This window comes from Sceloporus occidentalis, unplaced genomic scaffold (assembly GCF_023333645.1).
Source record: "Sceloporus occidentalis isolate IW3139 unplaced genomic scaffold, rSceOcc1.0.p SCAF_21, whole genome shotgun sequence".
Classification (NCBI taxonomy): domain Eukaryota; kingdom Metazoa; phylum Chordata; class Lepidosauria; order Squamata; family Phrynosomatidae; genus Sceloporus; species Sceloporus occidentalis.
In genome coordinates, this window is record NW_028317001.1 from 5,251,187 (window position 1) to 5,273,809 (window position 22,623).

The following is a 22,623-nucleotide window of genomic DNA, read 5'->3' on the forward strand; positions in this document are numbered from 1 at the left end:
TTATGGAGGGCCGACTATACTTCCAAGCTAATTCATCTTACTGATGATTTAATCTTAAGTAACTTTAACATGTAAATTTAGAATTACTTTGCCCCAAAGAATGGCCAAAGTCTGGTCTTGTGCATATCCAGAAAGTGATGCATGATGTTCCAATTTAGTGACATTTGGTGCTCGGATACCAGGATCTGTAGCTTGTACAATATTTATATATCCTTATCTAGGAAGGCAGAAAGCCAGAACTCTAGTAAATAGTGTTTCGTAAGAACCTGAACAAGCAAGAGACACACACACAATGTTTTCATATGTATTTGTATGCTTCATATACCTATTCAGACTTTTGCTCTGAATGCACCCAAATAACCAGTCATGCTCCCGGTGTGCAATTTGTATTCCTTTATTACTTGACCGAACATCAAGGCATGTATTTGCATTAGAAAATAAAAATATTGGAGTCTCTTTTACATTTTCACCCCGTTGTACATCAACACATCCCCTCTCTTCCCATTCATCTTTGCATTTGACCCAAAAGAGGCACGTAAAACCAGATCTGAAGAGTCGGCATCAAACAAAGCAAACGAAACAATACTACAATGAATCGAGCAAAATAATTTACCTACACACACAATGTATTCACACACATCTTTACAGAAGACCCATAGACGGATTATTCTGTTAAAGAGTTGCTGAACCCTTTAATAGTCCAGATTTTAACAAATCGAAGACAAATGTCTGGGGCACCTATTAAATGATGCACTGCAGAATGGTGGGGATGAAGATCAGAAGCCTGTCCTAATAAATTTACTATTACTACTACTACTACTACTACTACTACTACTAAGGAAGCCTTCATTTTTGAGCTATCTAACATCATTCTCCTTTTCTTAGATCCATCCTAAACCATTCACCAGAGTGGATGCCAAGGTACGGTTGCCTTCTCCTAGACCATGAATGGGGAACTTGTGGCCTTCCAGACATCACTGCACTACAGCTCCCATCATCCTGCTGACTAAAGGTATTCCAAATTGCATACCTCTTAGAGGCCACTCCTGTCCTAGACCGATGATCGGAGATTGGAAGGAAGGTCCGAAAAGACCTTACAGTGCCCACGAAAAATGTTCCATAACGCGCACAATGGTTTCGCTTTTAAAAAACATGTACCCTAAAATGCATGCTTCTTATGCGATTGGCATCAGCAAAGGCAATTTGGGTATAATAAACCAAGTTTAAGGGAAGTAAATAAATAAACAGAGCATGGATATATGGGGCTGGGGACATTGCATTTTTTAAAAAGGAAAGCCAATGTTATTTGACTGAGGCCAGAATGGCCATTCATGTCATGAGAAAAACATTGCTTTTCCACATCCACCATTTGCTTAATAAAGTGAGATGCGGTGTTCGGACACGAGGGTGGGAAAGTGCGGCCCTTTGGGTGTTGATGGACTACATTTCCCATTGCCTCAGTCCCTGCAGGCTGGGGGTTAAAGGGAGTTAGAGTCCAACATCATCTTCCTAAAGAGCATTATTAATTCTTTAGCCCGCAAAGCATTGCTATGTCTTTCCTGGTCACCGAGGGTGCTTTCCAAATCGAAAAGCAAAGTGTGTAGCAGAATGGGCATCAATACCACCTTCTTGTTTGGTTACTTCTCCCCCTGACCCCCCAAAATTTCTCTCATCGTCCCATTATTTGTCAAACATGAGGTGGGGGAGAAATATTCCAGCATAACAATGTGTAGATCCAGTTTGCAAAGGTACTACGAACCCCAAGACTTTATAGATGTCATTCAGTGTCCTTTTATTGAATAACAGAGAGGAAAGGTCTGGTTTTCATCCACAGAAATGAACGAAGCAGGTAAAACGTGTCAAAAACCACCACAGTGGCAGTTTTCAGAACCACAAACAAATAAGCATGGTTAGAATAAATTTTGCGACAGAACGTTAACTCTGTACCCAAACGTGATGCTAGGGCCAGCAGGGTCAATGGAGAACCTCTTTTAATAAAACCGCCTTGGTAAATTTGGGTTCACTATACTAGGGTGAGTGGCAACGTGCCCAACAACCGTCAATGTACAACAATCCTCAACACACAAGTGACAATTTAAGAAAGCATCTGGGGCAAAAGGCTAGTGAGATCCAACACAGGCCAGGTCAATGCCTTGGTCAAAGGAGACGTGATGCATTCAACTAGGATGGAGAACTGGCTGCACAAACACGGAGGAGAGAGAAAGAGAAATCAAGTTCCTTGGAACGAAAATCAATTAAAAACAAAGGTTTGGATCCAAAGGATGCGTCGTGAGAGAGTAAAATACTCTGGCTTCTTCAAGGGGTGGGTGAGTTGTTGCTTTGAGGTTGCAAAAGGAAGGAAGGAGGAGGAAAGTCCCCATTCCATGAACAGAGTTCCTCTTCCATTCACGGGATGGAAAACGGAGATGATGCAAACCAGAGGAAGCTTTGTGGTCGGTTTAGTCACAAACTAGCATTTCTCCCATGCTTCTGAGCTGTCAAAGTTTTTGTTCCTTCCCCCAGTTCTCTTCATTTAAAACAAAATGCTTTGAAAACCAACCACATTCACCATTTTGGATCCGTCAGCTTTTTAAACTCCTCTGAAAACCTACCTGTAGAAAGAGCCTTGTAAGAAAGAAAAATAGTCTCCCCGAGACACATCCCGGGATACTGAAGACTATCAAAAGCGGAATCCGTTTCCTAAAACACAACCTTAAAGATACTGGCGGACGGACGTTGGACAGTTTAGGTTGACGGTGGGTAGACAACAGTCAAGATGAAAGATACCAAAATGTCAGACAGCCTACCGACTGTTGTTGCCATGACATCCAACAGTCAACATCAGTCTGATAAGCTATCCGACAGAAAGGTACAAGCCATGGAGGTGTCACAACGGGAGGCAGGCGGGCGACACAAGCAGGTGTGAACACAGCGCACACATACACACAGAGTATGACTCACTAGACAAAACCGTTGAATGCGCATCTGCATGAAGGCCATCCAGCATCCCAAGGCAAATCCCTGTTAACATGGGATCCGCAAAATCAATTTACAAAAATGCTTTCGGTGTGGACTGCACCTCCCTATCTTCCTCACCGGCATGTTGGATAGGGGACCATAGGTGTTGCAGTCCAACGCATCTGGAAGGCCCCTTGGTTAGCCAGTCCAGGCCTTTCTCCAAAACAGAATTGTGTGAGAGAGAAACACAACGTTTACTGAAGGGTGTTTGCTTTGCAACTTACAGATAAACCGTGGGATACGTTCAAGTGAAGTTGGGGAGCGGAAGGGATTCTCAAATTTCCCCCCAGCAACTTTTCTAAGAATGCTTAAAAGGCAAACCAGCGGCAGACTGCTCACTCAGGTTCTACATTATGAGAAAAGAAGGGGAAGCTAGTTAGATGGGTTTTAAGGAGATTGGGAAACTCTGAAAACCAATGAAACAGAAGGCACAGTGAATAGACAGTGGTGCGACTCTGCATTACAATGTTGAGGATGCGAGTCTGTACGGCATTGCATCTAAATCGATTTGCACAAACGCCAAAATGGGATGGTGAGAAAGAGGATACCTCTATAAGGAGCCACATCATATACTTTGGAAAAGTATCAGTGCTCATTTCTTATATATGGAAAGCTACCTGTAGCAACACCTCTCCAGGCAACCAGGGAAAGAAGGTCTTTGGAAGCCCCACCTGGAGATCATGGTGAGAGAACTTGGACCTTCTGCATGCAAAACAGGGGTTGGTTCTTGACTAATAAAGGAAGATCCTAGTCCTCACGGTCTCAATAAAGACCTGACAGAATCGTTTTTGAGAAGAGATGTTTGCTTTAAACAGGAACAGGTCAGCTGGGTTATTGTGAGTCTAAGCACTAGCATCCAACTAGCAAAGTAATATAGTATTTTTGTGGGGGTTTGGGGCTATGTGACCATGTTCTAGAAGAGTTTATTCCTGACGTTTCGCCATCATCTGTGGCTGGCATCAAACGTCAGGAATAAACTCTTCTAGAACATGGCCACATAGCCCCCAAAACCCACAAAAAAAACCTATGGATGCTGACCATGAATGCCTTCGACTTCATTGATCCTTCAGGGTTTCGGACAGGTCTCTTTCCCTGATTACTTTTATGACTGTTTGCATGCAAAGGGTACGCTCTACCAATGAATGCTGAATTTACTCCAGGAGTTACAACAGAACCCAAGAAACACAGTTGTGTAATCGCTGCTGTGGTTTTCTTTTCTGGTAAAAAAAAGGCATCTTAAAGATATATTTGAATGCTGTTTATTCCACGTACCTCTTCCCGTACCGTACAAAACGTCTTCTTGTGCATTTCCCAACGATGCCACCAAACATGGCAAGAGTTAATGATTAAAAAACACGGACCAAAAAGGACAAAAAGCCGCACCCCTACAGATCAGAGAGACTCGTCCGTTAAATAAATAAAATTAACTCAACCGTTTCCGGGTCTGTGCTTTCTGTTGCCTTGGGCTGTTCCTGGCAAAACCCAAGAACAAAAGCCTCCTGGAAGATCGCAGTAAAGCAGCCAACAAAAGGGACTAAACGTTCGCAGAGAAAAATCCGAGAAGGAGGAAGAAAGGGAAAGGACACAAAAAGGTGAAGAGGAGGAGGAAAGGACGAACCGGGGACTGCTTTAAAAGACCAAGACGAGAATGTCTGGAATGATCCAAGATGATTTTATAGATTATATATATATATATCTGTATGTATGTATTTACCGCCTTACCATCATTCTAAATATACAGACTTAAAGAAAACCAGAATGCTGAGCAGTCAGATACCACCTAGTCTCCCTGCTTTCCAACAGTTAACGATATTTTAACATTTCTATACCCACCTGTCCTGTATTTGTCTGCTGTATACATCTCAAAATGAAAGGTAAAATTGAGAAATTGAGGATTTTCAAGTACTTTTAGATATCAAAATGAGGGCCAGTCTAAGGCTATACCTGTTAAAACCGAGGTGGGCCTATGCAGTTCGGGAAAAGGTGTCCCTGCCACCCGTGAACGTTAAACCGAGTGGTACCCAGGGCTGTACGTTGACTAAATAAAGTTGCTCTGACTGGATTTAAAAAATAAAAATAAACCAGTGATTTAGGAAGTAGTAACTTCAGTGGAAAGCACCTACGTTAAAACGGGAACTTGGCACCCCCGCTATGTTCAACCCGGATGACGCTTCAACAAAGAGCACGGACATTACCTTTTTACGTACAAACGGCAGTCGATGAAAATCGTTTAACTAATGGCAGAGTTACTACGTTTTAAAAATGACCGTAAGAATCCAAAGGGCAAGAAACACCTCCCGTCCCTCCCTTCCCTCCCGCTTGTTCAAATAATGCCATGTTTTTGTGTGTGTTTGTAATGCAAAGCTGGTCATCCCAATGAAAACTGGGGTCCGTCTCCCCCTTTCCCCTCCTCCGTTAAACTCATTTGGTTTTCTCCTCCGAATACGTCTGCTGCTGGAGGCGCTTGGCGTAACTCTGGGCCATGGAGTTGATAATGGACAAGATGAAATAGCACACCATGACAATGACCAACTTTTCAAAAGTCCAAGAGAGCCAGTTTTCACCCTGGAAAAGGCACAAAAAGAGAGGAAGAGACAGAATTCATTAACATTAGTCGGAACGCTCTGAATCAAAGCTTTGCATGCTGAAAAGGAAGAGTTAACACAGAGAGAGGCATGCTCCTTCCCCAAATGTTCTGTTCCAGTACTTCTCAGAGGATTTTGGAGAAAACCTTTCCGCATTTGACCTGGCCATTGACTTTAGGGACATATTACAAACTGGGCCTATCTTACTGGATACAGGGAGAATGGGATTAGAGAGCGGAGTTTATAGCACAGAAGTAGAGCCTAAGTTTCCATTTTTAATTTTGTCTTGAAGCACATGGAAAACTCCCTGGCATCACTGCGCATGAAGATCAGTTGGCAATGGATGGTAAAGACTCTCCTCTGTCTCAGCTTTGGCCATCCAGAGCAGGCAACACTGATGGAAAAATATCCCTAACTGGCTTGGAAAATAATGTTTTGGATTACAATCCCAAGAATCTTCAAGCCAGCCTAGTCTGCAACTTTTTCAAGCTTTGGTACATTGGTTGCCTCTGGTGTTCCTCAAGGAGAGAGAGATCTTGTAGCACCTTTGAGACTAACTACAGAAAGAAGTTGGCAACATGAGCTTTCACAGACTTTCGTAGACTGTCTACAAAAGCTCATGCTGCCAGCTTCTTTCTTTAGTTAGTCTCAATGGTGCTACAAGATCTTTCTAGATACTATTCTACAGATTAACATGGCTATATCTTTCCCCAACTCTCAGGTCAAGGACCTTTCTTCCCACACTCTCAGCTTGATCCTTTTTTAAAGTGGACAATGTCTGAATCTGGACTTTGAGCATGGAAAGGAAGGTTTTGTCCTCAGTGTTGAGCGACGCCCCAGGTTTGGAAATTGCAGATTTGAAAAACCTCAGATTGCCGCAAGCTTTGTAACGGAAGCCAGTGCAAAACCATGGCAGATCTCTCTTTCTTGGCCTTTGAGGATTATAGCTTGGTTAAACAATTTCAAGGCAGGGTTTGTGGTGTGTGTGTGTTGGGGAATAGTCGTTTTTGTTGCCGAAGAGACAACAAAAAGTCTTGTGGGGGTCTCAAGACTCACAAGTTCCCTTTGGCGCTAAGCATTTGTGCATCGCAGCCTGCGAAATCTGATGTGCATCAAAAGCTTGCGCTGCAGAAAACTTTTGCCAGTCTTCCAAGTCCCTCAAGAATCTTTATCTTTTTCTGCTTCACAAAGAGAGTTTTCTCCTATCTTATTTGGACAGAAGGGGTGAATAATTCAGGGCAAGCTGTCACTCTGCCTCCCTTTCCCCAGCCCAGCCTCGCTGCTGTTTCTGGCATTAGCTTCCAACAGTTCACATGCAGGACAAATAAATAAATGTCCGCTTCCAAGGCGATTTATTGGTTGGCGGCAGGGCTTTGCAAGAAAGGGGAACCCTCTTTGGGACGTTTCGTTGGCAGCCTCTTCCAGTTGGCATCGGGTTGTGCAACCCGCAACTGACGCAGAGGGCGGGTGGGGACGGTTATTATCACCGTTTGCTGGAAGAGGAGTTTGAGAGAGGAGCTTGCCTGGTATTTTGGGCATCCGCTTCCCTTTGGGTCAATGGAGGGCAGCAGAGTCTGGCAAATCTCCCTTCTTTCCACTTTCTGAAACCCAGTTCTCAGTTCCTCATGCTTACTGGCTGCCCACTGATCTTTCTCAAATGAATTAAGGTGGGAGAGGTAAGAAAAGGATTCAAAGATAGCAAATCAACCCAGGACTTTTAAATGCATACAGAGTTTGGAAGATTTAGGGGTTTTCTACATTTTGCACTTACAATATTCCCCTCTACCTTATAAGAAAAAGACAATGGCTATATTTAAAGCTTTACATTCATCCAGTTCCACTGTAAGGAATGGGTTGCTTTCTTCTAATACTCTAAAGCAGGGACTCCCAAACTTGGGTCCTCCAAGTGTTTTGGACTTCAGCTCCCAGAAGCCCCAGCCAGCCTGGTCAACGGTCAAGAATTCTGGGAGCTGAAGTTCAAAATATCTGGAGAACCCAAGTTTGGGAATCACTGTCTAAAGTCATCCTTGTCTAGCTTTTCAGGTAGCATTTCTTTTTCTACCCCAACTATCTTCCAGGTGACTCAAAGCAACTGAGAGAGGTAAGTTGTCAAAAAGAGACATGCCGCGTTGCGATGTGGCAGCTTCGAGATTAACCAGTTTATTGCAGCATGCGCTTTTGTGGAAAAGTCCGTGCTGCAATAAATCCGTTCAATGCAAAAGGTGCCACATGCTCTCTTGATGCAAATGAGACCTGCTTTCTGTTCAGAGAGTTTGCAAGCTGGAGGAACTCAAAAAGTGTTTGACAAAAGAGGAGTGAGGTGCAGGACATGAGGAGATTTGGGAGAAGGGGGAAAAGGCAAAGCATTTCTTACCTGGGGAGCTCCATCTGCTCGATGGTGGAGCTTCATCCGCTGAGCTTCCAAATATTCTTGAAAGGGCTTCTGAAGGGACGGACCTATGCTGGGGACAGCACTGAAGCCAAGCCGGACCCCCAAAGAGTGCGACAGATGTTCAGAAAGGGAAGAAAGGAAGGAGGGAGGGGGAAAAAAACACAAGAAAGACGATTTAAGGATGGGGAGAAAGAGAGAGAAAGATGGAAACACCTTAACACCAAAATTAAAATAACTCTACAAAAATAATAAGGAGGGAAAACCCTCAGTCCCTATGAGATGCCATGTGGAGGGAAACCACAAAGGGGAGAAAATAAGCATGTGCTTTTGGTTTCTTCTGCTTTGGGAAGAAAAAGGAAGGAAGGAAGGAAGGAAGGAAGGGAGGGAGAGAGGGAGGGAGAAGAAGAAGGAGGAGAAGGAAAGGAAAGAGGATCAAGGCTAACCCAGTCTGCTAGGTCAGTAAATAAAGTAAAGTTAATAAAAGGAAAGGAAAGGAAAGGAAAGGAAAGGAAAGGAAAGGAAAGGAAAGGAAAGGAGAGGAGAGCGAGGCTAACCCTGCTGGGTCAGGAAAGGAAAAGAAAGGAAAGGAAAAGAAAGAATAGGAGAGAGGATCGAGGCTAACCCACTCTGCTGGGTCAGGAAAGGAAAGTAAATAAAAGGAAAGGAAAAGAAATAAAAAGAAAAGAAAGGAAAGAGAATCTAGGCTATGCCACTCTGCTGGGTCAGGAAAGGAAAGGAAAGGATAGGAAAGGAAAGGGGCAGAAAAAATAGGGGGGAAATGGAACTGCTTTTTGGCAGCCAGTGAGTCAGATCAGAGGAGCATCAGCATCAGCAGCCTGAAGCGAGAAGCCTGACTGAGTCTATCTGCTGCCTGTCCTTCCTGCCAAGCCAAGGCTGATCGGAGGAGGCTCTGTCCAACCCGGCAGTGCCCAGAGTTCAGCAGAGTGACTTCTGAGAAGTCCCAGCAATTTATCACCCAGGGTTCCTGTAAGAACTGGTTTGAACCGATCAGGAAGGAAATGACTTGGGCTTGTGTCATTCGCCCCAGTTTTTAAAAAGGAGCTGCCCAGGGCCCCCCCTTGCCTTCTCCTCCTGTGACTTGAAAAGGGGCAGGCCCAGCTCCAACCAAGTCCTTATTCGGGCAATTCCTGCGTCATCCTTCCCACCCTTGGTCCACAGGAGAAGGCATTATTAGCCAATTCCACCAAGGCACCTCCCCGTTCAAAGCCTGGCAATTCGAATAAAGGAAAAAGGAGAAAGGCAATGAACAAGGAACAAAAGGAAAGTCCTGTACATCTTCGCCCCTTAAAACATTTTGTGCTTTATGACCGGTGTCTCTGGAGAGAGAGAAACTGCCTTGTTCTCCCCCGAGCAATAAGGAACTGATAAAATAAACTTTCCCAGATAGAGAGATAAAGAAAGAGAAAGACCTCTGGCTTCCTAAGAAGGGTGTAGAAAGCAGAGAGAGAGCTTTATCTCTGTGCAAAAATAACTACCTGGCTTCTGAAAGTGGCAAATAATTGATGTACACTTTCCATGGAGGCTTTTATTGAGGGGTGGAGAGGCAAGGAGACACCGTTTCTCCATCCGCCGTCCCTCACTAGATCTGGTGCCAGGCTAAATACCTAATGCATAGCCATCTATACCAATGATGGTCAAACTGGTGGTCCCAGGACTGATTCTGGTGGACTGGTGGGCCAGAAATAGTTTCCAGGAAGGAAGGAAGGAAGGAAGGAAGGAAGGAGTTGTATATGAACACAAATATGGGACCCATCCCTGGTGGTCCTGGGACTGGTGGACTGATGGTCCACACAGAGTTTCCAGAAAGAAAGGAAGGAAGAAGGAAAGAGTTGTAGGATGGACACAACTGGTGGTCCTGGGACTGGTGGTCCACAGAGTGTTTCCAAGAAGGAAGAAAGGAAGGAGACAAAGAAAGAAACAGTTGTAGCATGGATACAAATGTGGTACCCATCCCTGGTGGTCCCAAGACTGGTGCTGGTGGACTGGTGGTCCAGTTTCCAGGAAGGAAGGAAGGAACAAAAGAGTTGTACCATGGGCACAAATATGGGACCCATCCTTGGTGGTCCTGGGACTGGTGCTGGTAGATGGGTGGTTGAGGGAGAGTTTCCGGGAAGGAAGGAAGGAAGGAAGGAAGGAAGGAAGGAAGGAAGGAAGGAATTGTAGCATGGACACACATGTGGTACCCATGCTTAGTGGTTCTGGGAGTGGCACTGGTGGACTGGTAGCCCACAGAGACTTTACAGGAAGAAGGCAAAGAAGGAAAGAGTTGTCGCATGGACATAAATATGGTACCCATCCCCGGTGGTGCCAGGGCTGATGCTGGTGGTCCACAGAGAGTTTCCAGAAAGGAAGAAAGGAAGCAAAGAAAAAAGGAAAGAAAGAACGTGTTGTAGCATGGACATAAATATGGTATCCATCCCTGGTCGTCCCAGGGCTGGTGCTGGTGGTCCACAGAGAGTTTCCAGGAAGGAAGGGAGGGAGGGTAGGAAAGACAGATGGAAGGAAGGAAGGAAGGAAGGAAGGAAGGGTTGTAGTTTGGACACAAATATGCTACCCTGGTACCCGGGACTGATGTTGGTGGACTGGTGGTCCACAGAGAGTATCCAAGAAGGAAGAAAGGAAAGAGGCAAAGAAAGAAAGAGTTGTAGCATGGACACAAATGTGATACCCGTCCCTGGCACGCTGGGGAGGGAAGTGTCCTACATCAGAGTGCCTGAAAAACACTCCTCTAGTCTTTGGAGGATAAGAAAATAATGTTAAAATGAAAGCAGAATCAGTAAATAAAATGAGAAATTCAGTTAACTGATAAAAGCATGATAAGGGTTTTTTTTATAGGGGAAGGAGGAGGAGAAGAAGAAAGGAAACCAAACAAGCCCAAAGAACATCATAGATTATTTTCTCCTTTAAGGCAGTAAATGATGGGTAAAGTCTAGAGTCGCCACAGAATAAGGTTGACAAACTGTTTTCCAAAGTTGGGGAATATTGTTTTTCCCCCCAAGAGATTAAAACCAGAACATTAAAATGTAAATCTCTGATGCCACTGTAAATACTTGATAACACAGATGTGTTAGTTTAAAATTACAAACCCTCCTCCTTTCTCTCCTAAATTCAGTATGGACCCAGTGATCCGTTTAGGACAGCCAATTCATATCTTGATGCATATACAAGCATTTTGTTTTGTGCATAAATACATAAAAACTTTAAGAGAGGGGGAAAAAATCAGCAAGGAAATTAAAATCACAAATCTGAAGTACTAGGTACTTCAAGAGTCTTTGGAAAATGCAAGAGCTGTAAAACAGACCATTTCGTACTTGTTTTGCAAATAAAGAACTGGAGGGTGCCATGCTTTAAATGGGAGGCTTGCTCTGCAACTGGTAAATTTTGCCTTTTAAGAAGGAAGTTTTTTGGGGGTGTTGTTACTTTAAGCTAATGTAGTTTAGTTAGAGTTGTAACAGCTCAGGAAAGTCCGTAACCTTTTTAATAGACAAAAAAACCCAACCAAGACTCATCGCCCGGCAGCGATTCTTCAGAATGACTCGCCCAGCAAAGCGAGTCACCGGTTTCACCCAAAAAACTTGCACTTGGGGTTGATGCTTTCAAATGGCAGAGAAACCCGGCAAGGAAAAGAGCTCTCAGAAAAGGTAAACTTTGGCTGGACCAAGTTATTGATAAGAAATGCTTAGACGGTGATCACTGTATGACTGGCAAGGATTATTCATCGGGATTTTTAACTGCAAGGAATGAAATCTGTTTGCCACCCGAAATTAATTGCCGGACAAAGTTCATGGCATTCAGCACTTTCTGGTGCCAACACTTTTTTGTCTCTTTCTCTCTCTTTCTCTTTCTTTCTCTTCTTTTGCCATTGATAGAAAAAGGGCGCGGAATGACAACGTTGTAAATCTGTCCCACGCTATAAATTTTAATACGTCGGTTTTGGCAAATGAGGGGTCTGTTGATGAATATTATCCCACTGAGTACTATCTGTAGCAAAAGCATGTCTTGTCCTGGAATTGTAAATCGTATGCTTTTAATAGAGAATGCACCCCCCCCTTCCCAGTTTTTATATTAAAAGGATGCAGCTTCTGTTTACTTGGCTTTATTATTTTTAACCACCCGACTCTGGCATTAATAATATCTGGGTTATTTATTAGTGGTCTACGTTCTAATTTCTAATTTATGTCACAATCTAATTTCTAATTTGTGTCGCAGCCTTTTAAAATGGCAGAGAAAACAGACTTAAGCAGCCGAAGTGCCATTCTATCATACAATTCAAAGAAAATAAAAACACATTACTGGAGTGGGAAAAAGAACTATCCAGATGTGTTTAAAAAGTTATTTACGAGGGAACCTCGAAGCTGTGGATGCTTTAAAATAGATATTTAAGACAAATGTCATCTAAAAGTGATGGTGATAAATAATATTAGCAATAATTACAACTGGAGAAAGGATCGACAACTGTGTAATGCAGCGTTTTACTGTGCAAAAGTCAATGTCCATGTATTGCAATGATGTACCAACTACAATTCATAGAATCACAGAGTTGGAAGAAACCAGTAATCTGCTTTTCTCCGGTCACAGTCGCAACCGTAGCATCGCGGATGTTACGTCATCAACTTGCGCCTTTCGGGAAGATGTACCACACGAACTGTGGTGCGGCAATATAGGTCCGAGTTTCCGGAACCAGAAACATGGGGACTTCCCTTGCAATCGGATGAATGGAGTATATAGATGAGAGTCACAGGTCCTACTCTCTATCTGGGTATAGAGATCCAGTTCAAAAATTGTTATCCATACGCTAGTATTTCCCTTCTTCGGAAATACTAGCGTATGGATAACAATTTTTGAACTGGATCTCTATACCCAGATAGAGAGTAGGACCTGTGACTCTCGTCTATATACTCCATTCATTCGAAAGAAAGAGGTATACAATTTTTGCTTATACAAATCGCTACGGATAAAGGGACCTTAACTAGAAACTGCAGCAAAGTGTCTGTTATTCTCTCCGGTTGTTATCTCTGGAAACCTGCAAACACTCAACAACAACAACAACCCTATCGCTCCATTTCTGAGAAATTCTCCAGAAATTCTGGAAAGGTTTGAACAGGCATAAATGTTGGAATTTAACATTCTTAGAGATGCTAGGAGTTGTTTTACTATTGGATTTACACCCCTCTCTTTGTGCAAAGAAACACCCAGGGCATATATATCCCCGGTTTTGATATCAAAAAGAAAAACCTTAGACCGATTAATTAACTTGCAGTCTATATTAATTGTCATATGTACAATTTACTTATATTTTAGGCTCTCATGAGAACTATATCTATTATATCTATATCTAGTGTAAAAACACATTATCCACTATTGACCTCAGAACATTCTCTTTAGAACAAATTCTATATTAATAATCATAGGTACAGTTTACATATGTTTTATGCTTTTCTGAGATCCATACCTAATATTTCTATATCTTGTGTAAAAACACATTATCCACTCTTGACCTCAAAACATTTACTACTCCTAGTAAATACCTATGGGACTGCAGCCTTAGCACTTCTAACCCTCATAGAGTTCAGTGAGAGATCTTTACTCAGAAGTAAAGAACTCAGAACAAATTCTATATTAATAATCATAGGTACAGTTTACTTACGTTTTATGCTCTTCTGAGAGTATATCTAATATTTCTATATCTTGTGTAAAGAAACATTATCCACTCTTGACCTCAAAATGTTTTCTTTAGAACAAATTCTATATTAATAATCATATGTACAGTTTACTTATGTTTTATGCTCTACTGAGAGCTATGTCTAATATATCTATATGTTGTATAAAAGCACATTCTCCACTGCTGACCTCAAAGCATTCTCTTTAGGACAAATTCAGTGCAAAACAATAGCAATATGAAGATGGTGATCTATTTTATTTTATGAAGGCATGGTTCAACATCATCATGGTTCAATAACAGAAATAAAATCTAGACAAAGAGTGGTTAATCTAGAGGAATATTTGCATTCAACTCCTCGTCTAGTTTTATAATAAGTACAAGTTTACTCAGCAATGAGTTTCATGGAGTCCAATGGAAACTACCCCTAATAAATATCTATGGGATTGCAGCCTTAGCACTTCTAACCTTCATAGAGTTCAGCGAGAGACTTTTACTCAGAAGTAAGCCCCACTATGTCCAATGGGATCTTCTCCCAGGTAAGAATGCAACCTCAACCATATTATTTAGCTGTTCTCGGTTGTACTGTGTTCCAGATATGAAAACTGGGGCTGAACTCCGTTTTCAACCCAAAGTACAATGTAGGGTCACAATCCAAATGTGTTGAAGACTAGGATTATAGCAATTGTTTGCACAAATTTTAATGTAAAAATCAGCCTTTAATTTATGAAGATTAATGGGGATAGAAACAAACAAACATAATATTTTAAATTTTATAGTACTATGAAATATTTCCACTTCAATTGAAAGTTTCTTGATACACTTTTGTGCTTCGGGGCTGGTACAAAACCCAGCCCAGCCAGCAATGAAAACCAATATAAATACACATTTTGCTCGCTTTCTGTTTTGTAGTGTGATGTGTAAAATAAAATCAATGCTAAAGGATGCATCTATTTTGTTAGCATCTGTATTTGGATCCACTTTTTAAGTGACAGAAACCTAGGAATACTTATTTGCAGCAACAACAAAAGACTGCAAAGGTTCAAATCTAAATAACTATTATGTTTTCCCTACTGTTGTAAAATTATTTTAATGCAAGTTGAGCACAAAATATCTCACTCTATGCTCTTTATACTTTCCTTTTGTACTAGACTTAAGTTCTGAACACAAAACAGATTTCTAAATGTCGCACGGATCAGAAATTAGGGCTGGAAGGGAGATATTTACAGTCCTTGCAGACTGCAAATAATACCACTGCCTCCCAAATCTAATGTGCTCAATAGTTAATAAAGATGTTTTTTAAACTGCAGACAAAATGGTGGTTAACACAAATATAATCACCCTTTCGGAATCTCAGCCCCAAACATCATCCAAACAAAAGCTAAGCATTCATGAATTGTTAAGCATAGTACTTATAATACTTAATACTTAGAAGCAATAATTGTATGCCATAACTTGTGATGATGGTTTCTAAATCTAAGCCATTCTGGTTCTTGTCTGTTTCAAACACCAGCTACATTAATATCTTGCCTTACCTTCCAATGTAGCCTACTACATGCTTCTCTTTTGGTTGATGGTTGGGGAAATGAAGTGATCCCAAATGCCATGTTTTAGGGGTGCTATCACCATCTTTGGCTGATTTTTATAGAAGTTAAAAGCTACAACCTTCTATCTAAAAGCAACAAGACAATGCATAGTATGTTATGGAGGCTAAGGCTGTTTTAGGGGTACTATCACCATTTTTGGCTGATTTTTAAAACATCTTTCCAGCCTTTTTTGGGGGGAAGGTGGTCTGGGACTTGGGACTCTCCTGGAGTGGATCAAAATAGAAGTTAAAAGCTACAGCCTTCCATCTAAAAGCAACAACACAATGCATATCATGGAGGATAAGGCGGTCACTATTACAGGCTAGCATCTGTTTTGTTAGAGGCCATTCCATCCATTGCTGAAGGGCAGGGGAGTCAATACACAGGCCAACCCCCTTGATTCAATGGGTCTACTTTGTAGTGGAGTCTCCTTCCTTAGAGGTCTTTAAACAGAGGCTGGATGGCCATTTGTCGGGGATGCTTTGATTGTGATTTCCTGCATGGCAGAATGGGGTTGGACTGGATGGCCCTTGCGGTCTCTTCCAACTCTACGATTCTATGATTCTACTTTAGTCCAAACTAACAACAGGATTAAGTCATGAGTCCGGAGAGTTAGCAACTTAACAAGTGCTGGCGAGATGAAGAAAAACGTGCATTATGTCCCCCAACTCCAGATCTATCTATCTATCTATCTATCTCTCTCTCTCTCTCTCTCTCTCTCTCTATCTATCTATCTATCTATCTTGCTGCAGAACATGAATGCTCTTGACTGAATGAGTCAAAGGATCACCAACCCTTAGATGTGGCCAGATTGTATCACAGAAGAGGAATGTCGAAGCAGGTTGCCTCGGAGGAAGAAAGGAAGGAAGGAAGGAAGGGATGGAAAGAATACCACCGAGCTGTAAACACTGAGTATGTTATGCAAAGCCATACAATCAAGCTTTCCAGAAAGGCACCTTATTTAGGGGGTGATTTCAGGCTGACTCACAGTCCTTCTCTCTCTGCCTCTGAATACGCTCTTTTTAATCATGCATCCTCTGCTCTAGAAATGAAGACTGTGCAAACAAGGCTGTTCAAAAGCTGCCCCGATGCCTACAATTTCGGAGAGGAAAACATAGTATGGGAATCAGTATGTAGAGAGAGACCTTGTAGCATCTTTGAGGCTAGCTGGAAGAAAGAAGCTGGCAGCATGAGCTTTCCTAGACTTCAGGCTACTTCCTCATATTATTATTGCTATTAGTAGTATTCAAACACATAGCTATGTTAGTCTGTGGAATAAGTATGTAGAGGGGTCTTGTAGCACCTTGAATTATTATCCAAAACAATAATTAAAGATGTATAGTCCCAATTATTCTGAATACAGGAGATTCAAATCTGTACTCCTAACATACTCCATCACTCCTCAAGGGCACTCAGTGGTCATGTTTCTGAGATACTCAAGGTATCAGGCTAAGCATTATGTTTCAAGGATACTCAATGGTCACACTTCAGTGAAGCTATCATGTGCAGTGGACCTATGGTACTCAATGGACACACTTCCGTGATACTTAAGTAAGGTCATGCTGAATATCTATAGACCACAGGTTCCCAAACTTGGTCCTCCAGATGTTTTGGACTTCACCTCCCAGAATCCCCGACTCTTGGCCAATCTGGCTGAGGTTTATGGGAGCTGGAGTCCAAAACACCTGGAGGACCAAAGTTTGGGAACCACTGCTCTAGTCTAGATGATACAAGAGGCAACAGGGAGACACCAGCATACATGGTTGATGTTTTGGGCAGCCACCTCACATCTGCCATGACATCTGCTTCCAGCCTGTTCCACAGCTCCCTTGCCTTACAGGAAACAGATCCGAACACTACCATTCTGCCCAAAGTTTCCAGGGTGTCTCTCATAACAAAGGCGCAACGGTATTTCCAATGACTCCACAGGGCTGTTTGAATTACTCCGGACCAGACTCCGTCAAAAGCACCCAGACTTAAAACAGTCCTGGGGAGCCAGATCTTTCAACGATGTCTCTTTGAGGTCCTTATGAGGTTCACTTTTTGTGGGAGTTGTCTTTTTATATTCAAATTTAAGTTGTGGTGGGTTAAGTTAAGCTGGACTGGGCTGTTTGGGGGATCAAAAGCCTGACCTGGGGCAGAAGCTAACAGATCGGTCGCTCTCATCCAGACATGTTTTGGTACCAGCAATTGGATGGGAAAAGACACATACCCTGCTGGACCTTGCAGCATCACAACACACTTATGCGTGTGCAAAGGGAACTTGTAACATCTGAGGAAGCAGACTCAAGTCTAAGAAACCTCAGCTTCTAGCTTCCTTCTTTCAGTTAGTTTCAAAGGTGTTTCTAGTTCCCTTTGGACACTGATTTTCCAAACTAAGACAGCTATGAATTTAATAAGCCTATGAGGGAGGTAAGAGCAAGCATGGTGTAGTGGTTTGAACGTTGGACCATGACTCTGTAGACCAGGGTTCAAATCCCAGGGCGGCCATGTAAATGCAATGGTTGACCATGCGCAAGTCATACTCTCTCAGCCCCAGAGGATGGCAATGGCAAACCCCACTCTGAATAAAGGTGCCAAGAAAACCCCATGACAGGTTTATCTTAGGTTTGCCATAAGTCTAAAATGACTTGAAGGCACCCAACAACAACAAAGGTCTCTCCCAATTCACACATCCCCCAGTCTCACAAAAGATATAGTGTCAATTGGTCCAAAACAGTGATAGAAGATCATAGAATCATGGAATCGTAGAGTTGGAAGAGACCCCAAGGGCCATCCAGTCCAACCCCCTGCCATGCAGGAAATCTCAATCAAAGCATCCCCGACAGATGGCCATCCAGCCTCTGCTTAAAGGCCTCCAAAGAAGGAGACTCCACCACGTTTTTTGTGGCACCAGAGCTCTCTGATAGTCAAGGCTAAGGGTCTCAGAGAACTCCAGTTCCTGGAATTCATTAGCATTGAGCCAGTCTCAAACTGGATTATTTCTGCAGTGTGTTTTGGACCACTGTCATGGTTAACTCCTTCCTCTACTCCACATTTCCACAGAGGGAGTCTAGGCTTTCTCCTTGCTACTCGCAGGATGAAGTTACTGGAATAGGTAAAGGGATTGGGATGGCGTGGAAGCCGTCCGTGAAAACCTCGACCGCTGATTTAAAGCAATTCCACACAAAAGCAGCCTTCTTACCCACAGCCCTTTGTAAGGGGAAAGCACCCAAGTGAAGGGGAAACTTAAAGCAGAGGGTTTCTGCACTTACTTCCTTTAGTATCTCAAAATTGCAACTCTCCCACGCACACAGATTACACACCAAGGCACACCAAACCCTTTCCACCTGGGCTCTATGAACCTTGAAATGGTTTATTTCCCATTCTGCATACTAACCCCCCTCTCCACCACCAAATACACCTCCAGACAGTGATGTAAACAGCTTTAATGGTCAGTATTTTCTTTTTAATGATCTGTCCATTTCCTGTAGTGATAAAAGATTCCCAAAGCACTTAAAAAGGAGGAGTGCGGGGAGGAGAGAGCCACCGTTTCCCCAACGTTCAACCAATCCCAGGGTAAGACATAAAGCATCTGGTGATTCACAACGAATCCAGAATCTCCCGAAGCTGGGATCAAGACAGTCTCGGAATAGAATAGACTGCAGCAGAAATGCTGGACTCCATCCAGAAGGAAGCTTGCTTATCGCTTTTCTCACCAAGGTCACTTTTCGAGAAGTACATCACCCCAAAATGAGAAGTTATCCTCCATTTTGGCATTTTAAGAGCATCAGCAAAGCATCAAGAAAGAGCCTGGGCTGTCAACCAGGCGAATTGGTTAACAACTCACTTGATCTAACCTAAAAGTGTTTTTGCTTGGGATAATGGGATGAGAGAGAGATATTCTGTTCTTGCTCCCAGCATCGCAACAAACCTATGAGTTAGGTGAGGCTTCTGGACATGAGATCACTTCAATTCGGACATGCCAATATCACAAAATAGATTGCAGTTGTTGTGTGGCTTCAAGACGTTTCCTGGGCAGATGACGAAAACAGAAATCTGTTTTATACCGGGTCAGACCATTTGTTTAACTGGACTGGATTTGTCTACCCCCGACTGTCAGTAAGCCAAGTCCCAGACTTTGGGGTATGATTCCTTCCTAGCCCTACCTGGAGATGCCAAGGATTGGACTTTGTGCATGCAAAAGATGTGCCCAAGCACTGAGCGATGGGCCTTATGTGCTAGATTTGGCCTGTTATCTCTATAGGCTCAAACATAATTCTTCCAAAGAGCATGCCTGTAAAACCAGAGTGCTTTCAAAGCCTTGCTTTGAATGCCCGGTTAATTCCCGGTTCCTTCTTGTACATCTTTTTTGCTCCCTTCCCTTTCCCAACCCCACAATTACCCACGCTGTTGTGATCCGTTTAAAAGGACTTTAAAGACCTACACATCTAGAATTTCCTTCGCATCTGTGCCTTCTAAAACAAGCCTGTTAACTTGTCCTCTCTCCCTTATGTCAGGCTCACTTTATTGTGCGCAGGGTGGCATTCAGAGTCTATCATTTCCCCGGTTTAAAAGTATTTGGGGGGAGGAAGGATTATGGGACGGAGAGAGCTCCATTACTGCGAGATTTCTGGAACCATTTACACTTCAGGAGATTTTAAAGCATCGCCTTCCTTTCATCCCATTCTAATCACACATTAAGACAAATGCAGTTAATATGCATAGACATCCTTGTTTAAATCTTCCTTTGCTTTTCAAAGAGGCTTCAGACGCTGAACAGTTAATTCTTAGCTCATGCAAATACTATGGTTTATGGTGAGGTGGTCAACTTTTTTTGGGGGGGAAACCCATACCTTTTGGACTTCGACTCCCAGAAGCCCTAGTCTTATTTGAAAGATGTTGTTTGAAGGACACTATTCTCCCATATGAATCGTGAGAGAGTCTGGGAAGGTTCTTCTCTCCATCCCACCACCTTCAAAGGTTTATGTTTCAATAGGTTTTAATTCAGAAAGACAAGCAATTGGGTGCTAGAGCAGATCAAGTCTGAACTCTCCCTAGAAGCCAAGATGACTAAACTGAGGCTAGAATTCAAAGGCATAGTCTGGAAAATCGGTATTCAAAGAGATCTTGCAGCACCTTTGAGACTAACTGAAAGAAATTGGTAGCATGAGCTTTCGTAGACTTCAGCCTACTTCCCCACATGCATCTGAGGAAGTAGGCTGAAGTCTACGAAAGTTCATGCTACCAACTTCTTTCTTTCAAATGAGTCTCAAAGGTGGTATAAAAGCCCTCTGCATGCTTCATTGAGGCTGTTATGCTCTGGCCAAAGAAGAGATGAATCACAAAAAAGACAATAATGTTAGGAAAGGTGGACCGAAGTAGAAAGAGAGAAAGGAAACTATGCCAGATGGATAGATTTGAACAAAGATGGGATTTACCATCTCCTGCTTCCAAGAAAGGTATTCCACTGAGTAATACCCTTTTCCCTTGAGAAATGTTCAGTGTTATCTCTGTGCGGATAGACCAGTGATTCCCAAACTTTGGTTCTCCAGATGTTTTGGGCTTCAGCTCCCAGAATCTCAGACCATTGTCCAAGATGGTTGAGGTTTCTGGGAGCTGAAGTCCAAAACACCTGAAGGACCAGAGTTTGGGAATCACTGAGATAGACAATAACCACAGACCAAGGGCCTGTTACAGACTGCCAAAATAAAGCTGCTTTGGTTCTCTTTGGAGGTATGCTATTTAAATGATGCATGCATCCTAAGAATCCGGAAGCTGCACCAAAAGCTGCACTCTGGTGCTTAGGAATGGAGTGTGGTTTGGTGCGACCTCCGGACTCTTAGGACCCATGCATCATTTAAATAGCATACCTCCAAAGAGACCCAAAGCAGCTTTATTTCGGCAGTCTGTAACAGGCCAAGAATAAGGTTTATACCTGGTGTCTGATAGACCACAGTCTGCCCAAATCCATGGCAGCTAAACAAAAAATCCCATCCCGGAGAATATTATGGAATTGTACTAAGGCCCATTCTGTGTGGAGTTTCCATCCAAGGTGCCACAGCTCCTCTGCCTAACATCACATAACCCTTTGTGAAAGTTAAGAATGGACTTGAAATTCCCCTGTTTTGGAAATCTAAAACAGTTGGAAAGAGAATATTCCATCTCTCTCTCAAAAACTAAGCACTAGAAATGCATTAATCCCAGGATGGGAGATCTGACATGGGTGCAGCACACAGGTACAAGCTACCAAACCTTGCTTTATGTCACTAGAAATCCTTCAACCCTTGCTGAGAAAACATTATTTCCTTGTCAAAGGCAATAATAGTCTTTAAAAGTGAATACTCTTTGCAGTTTCATACAGTCATGTGCTGATGGCGAGAACAAAAAGGTATAACACAACACTACAAAAAGCCATTCACAAGCACTGGTTAATTAAATCTGCTTCAATGGAGAAAAAAACAACGTCCAACTGAAGAAAATGTATGCCATTCATCACAATTTTGAAACAAAATTCTCCTGGCTTGAGGTTGTGGGTGGGCCAGCCACAGGATAACAAAGGCTATGGCATTTAATTTTGTGCGGCTGGAAACGAATACATTCAATTTTAACAGGAAATGCACATTACAGAACGGCTGCCCAAAATCTGTGTTGTTGCAGCAATGAAAGGGAAATAAAATAGTATGTGTGCCTGTGTGTTGTGTTGCATTTTTCAAATGCATGTTGCCCGCAAGCTCAGCGTCTGGAAATAAAGCGAGATGCGGAAATAAAGCGAGGCATTCTGCGCAAGGGCAGTGAAGTCGGGAAAGTCTGAAAGCGAAAGAACATGCTCTTGTTGCTTCGGGAACATTTCCGAACCCTATGTGGGTTTTTATCACACATACATTTAAGTAGTAAATTGAGTAACTAAGGCCTGTTACAGACTGCCAAAATAAAGCTGCTTTGGGTCTCTTTGGAGGTATGCTATTTAAATGATGCATGGGTCCTAAGAGTCCGAAGGTCGCACCAAAACCACACTCCATTCCTAAGTACTGAAGTGCAGCTTTGATGCAGCTTCTGGATTCTTTGGATGCATGCATCATTTAAACAGCATACCTCCAAAGAGACCTGAAGCAGCTTTATTTTAGCAACCTGTAACAGGCCTAAGATTTTGTGGTTGAAGCTGTACTACCTATAATACACATACTTACGGGGAGTAAATCCTATGTAAAAATTTTAGATCAGGTACCCGAGTTTGTTGCCTTTTCCTTCCTTCCTTCCTTCCTTCCTTCCTTCCTTCCCTCCCTCCCTCCCCTCCCCTCCATTTTTGTTAAAACTTTTAGATTGTCAGAATGTAAGAATAATCTGGTTTTTAATTTACCTTTTTGGCTGAAAAGAGAGGTT

The 22,623-nt window shown here is 42.7% G+C and overlaps 1 protein-coding gene across 4 annotated transcripts in view; it reads right to left on the reverse strand.

The window, feature by feature from the left end:
- Positions 1–378: 378 nt before the first annotated feature.
- Positions 379–22,623, reverse strand: part of LOC149301474 (vacuole membrane protein 1-like) — a 96,101-nt gene continuing 73,856 nt past the window's right edge. For all 4 annotated transcript variants that reach the window (XM_089483880.1, XM_089483878.1, XM_089483881.1 and 1 more), the window contains exons 11-12: positions 7,978–8,077; positions 379–5,583 (exon numbers count right to left, since the gene is read on the reverse strand). In XM_089483880.1, the coding sequence (XP_089340006.1) occupies positions 5,440–5,583; positions 7,978–8,077 (244 nt within the window). In that variant the 3' untranslated portion in view covers positions 379–5,439. The remainder of the gene's footprint in view (positions 5,584–7,977; positions 8,078–22,623) is intronic.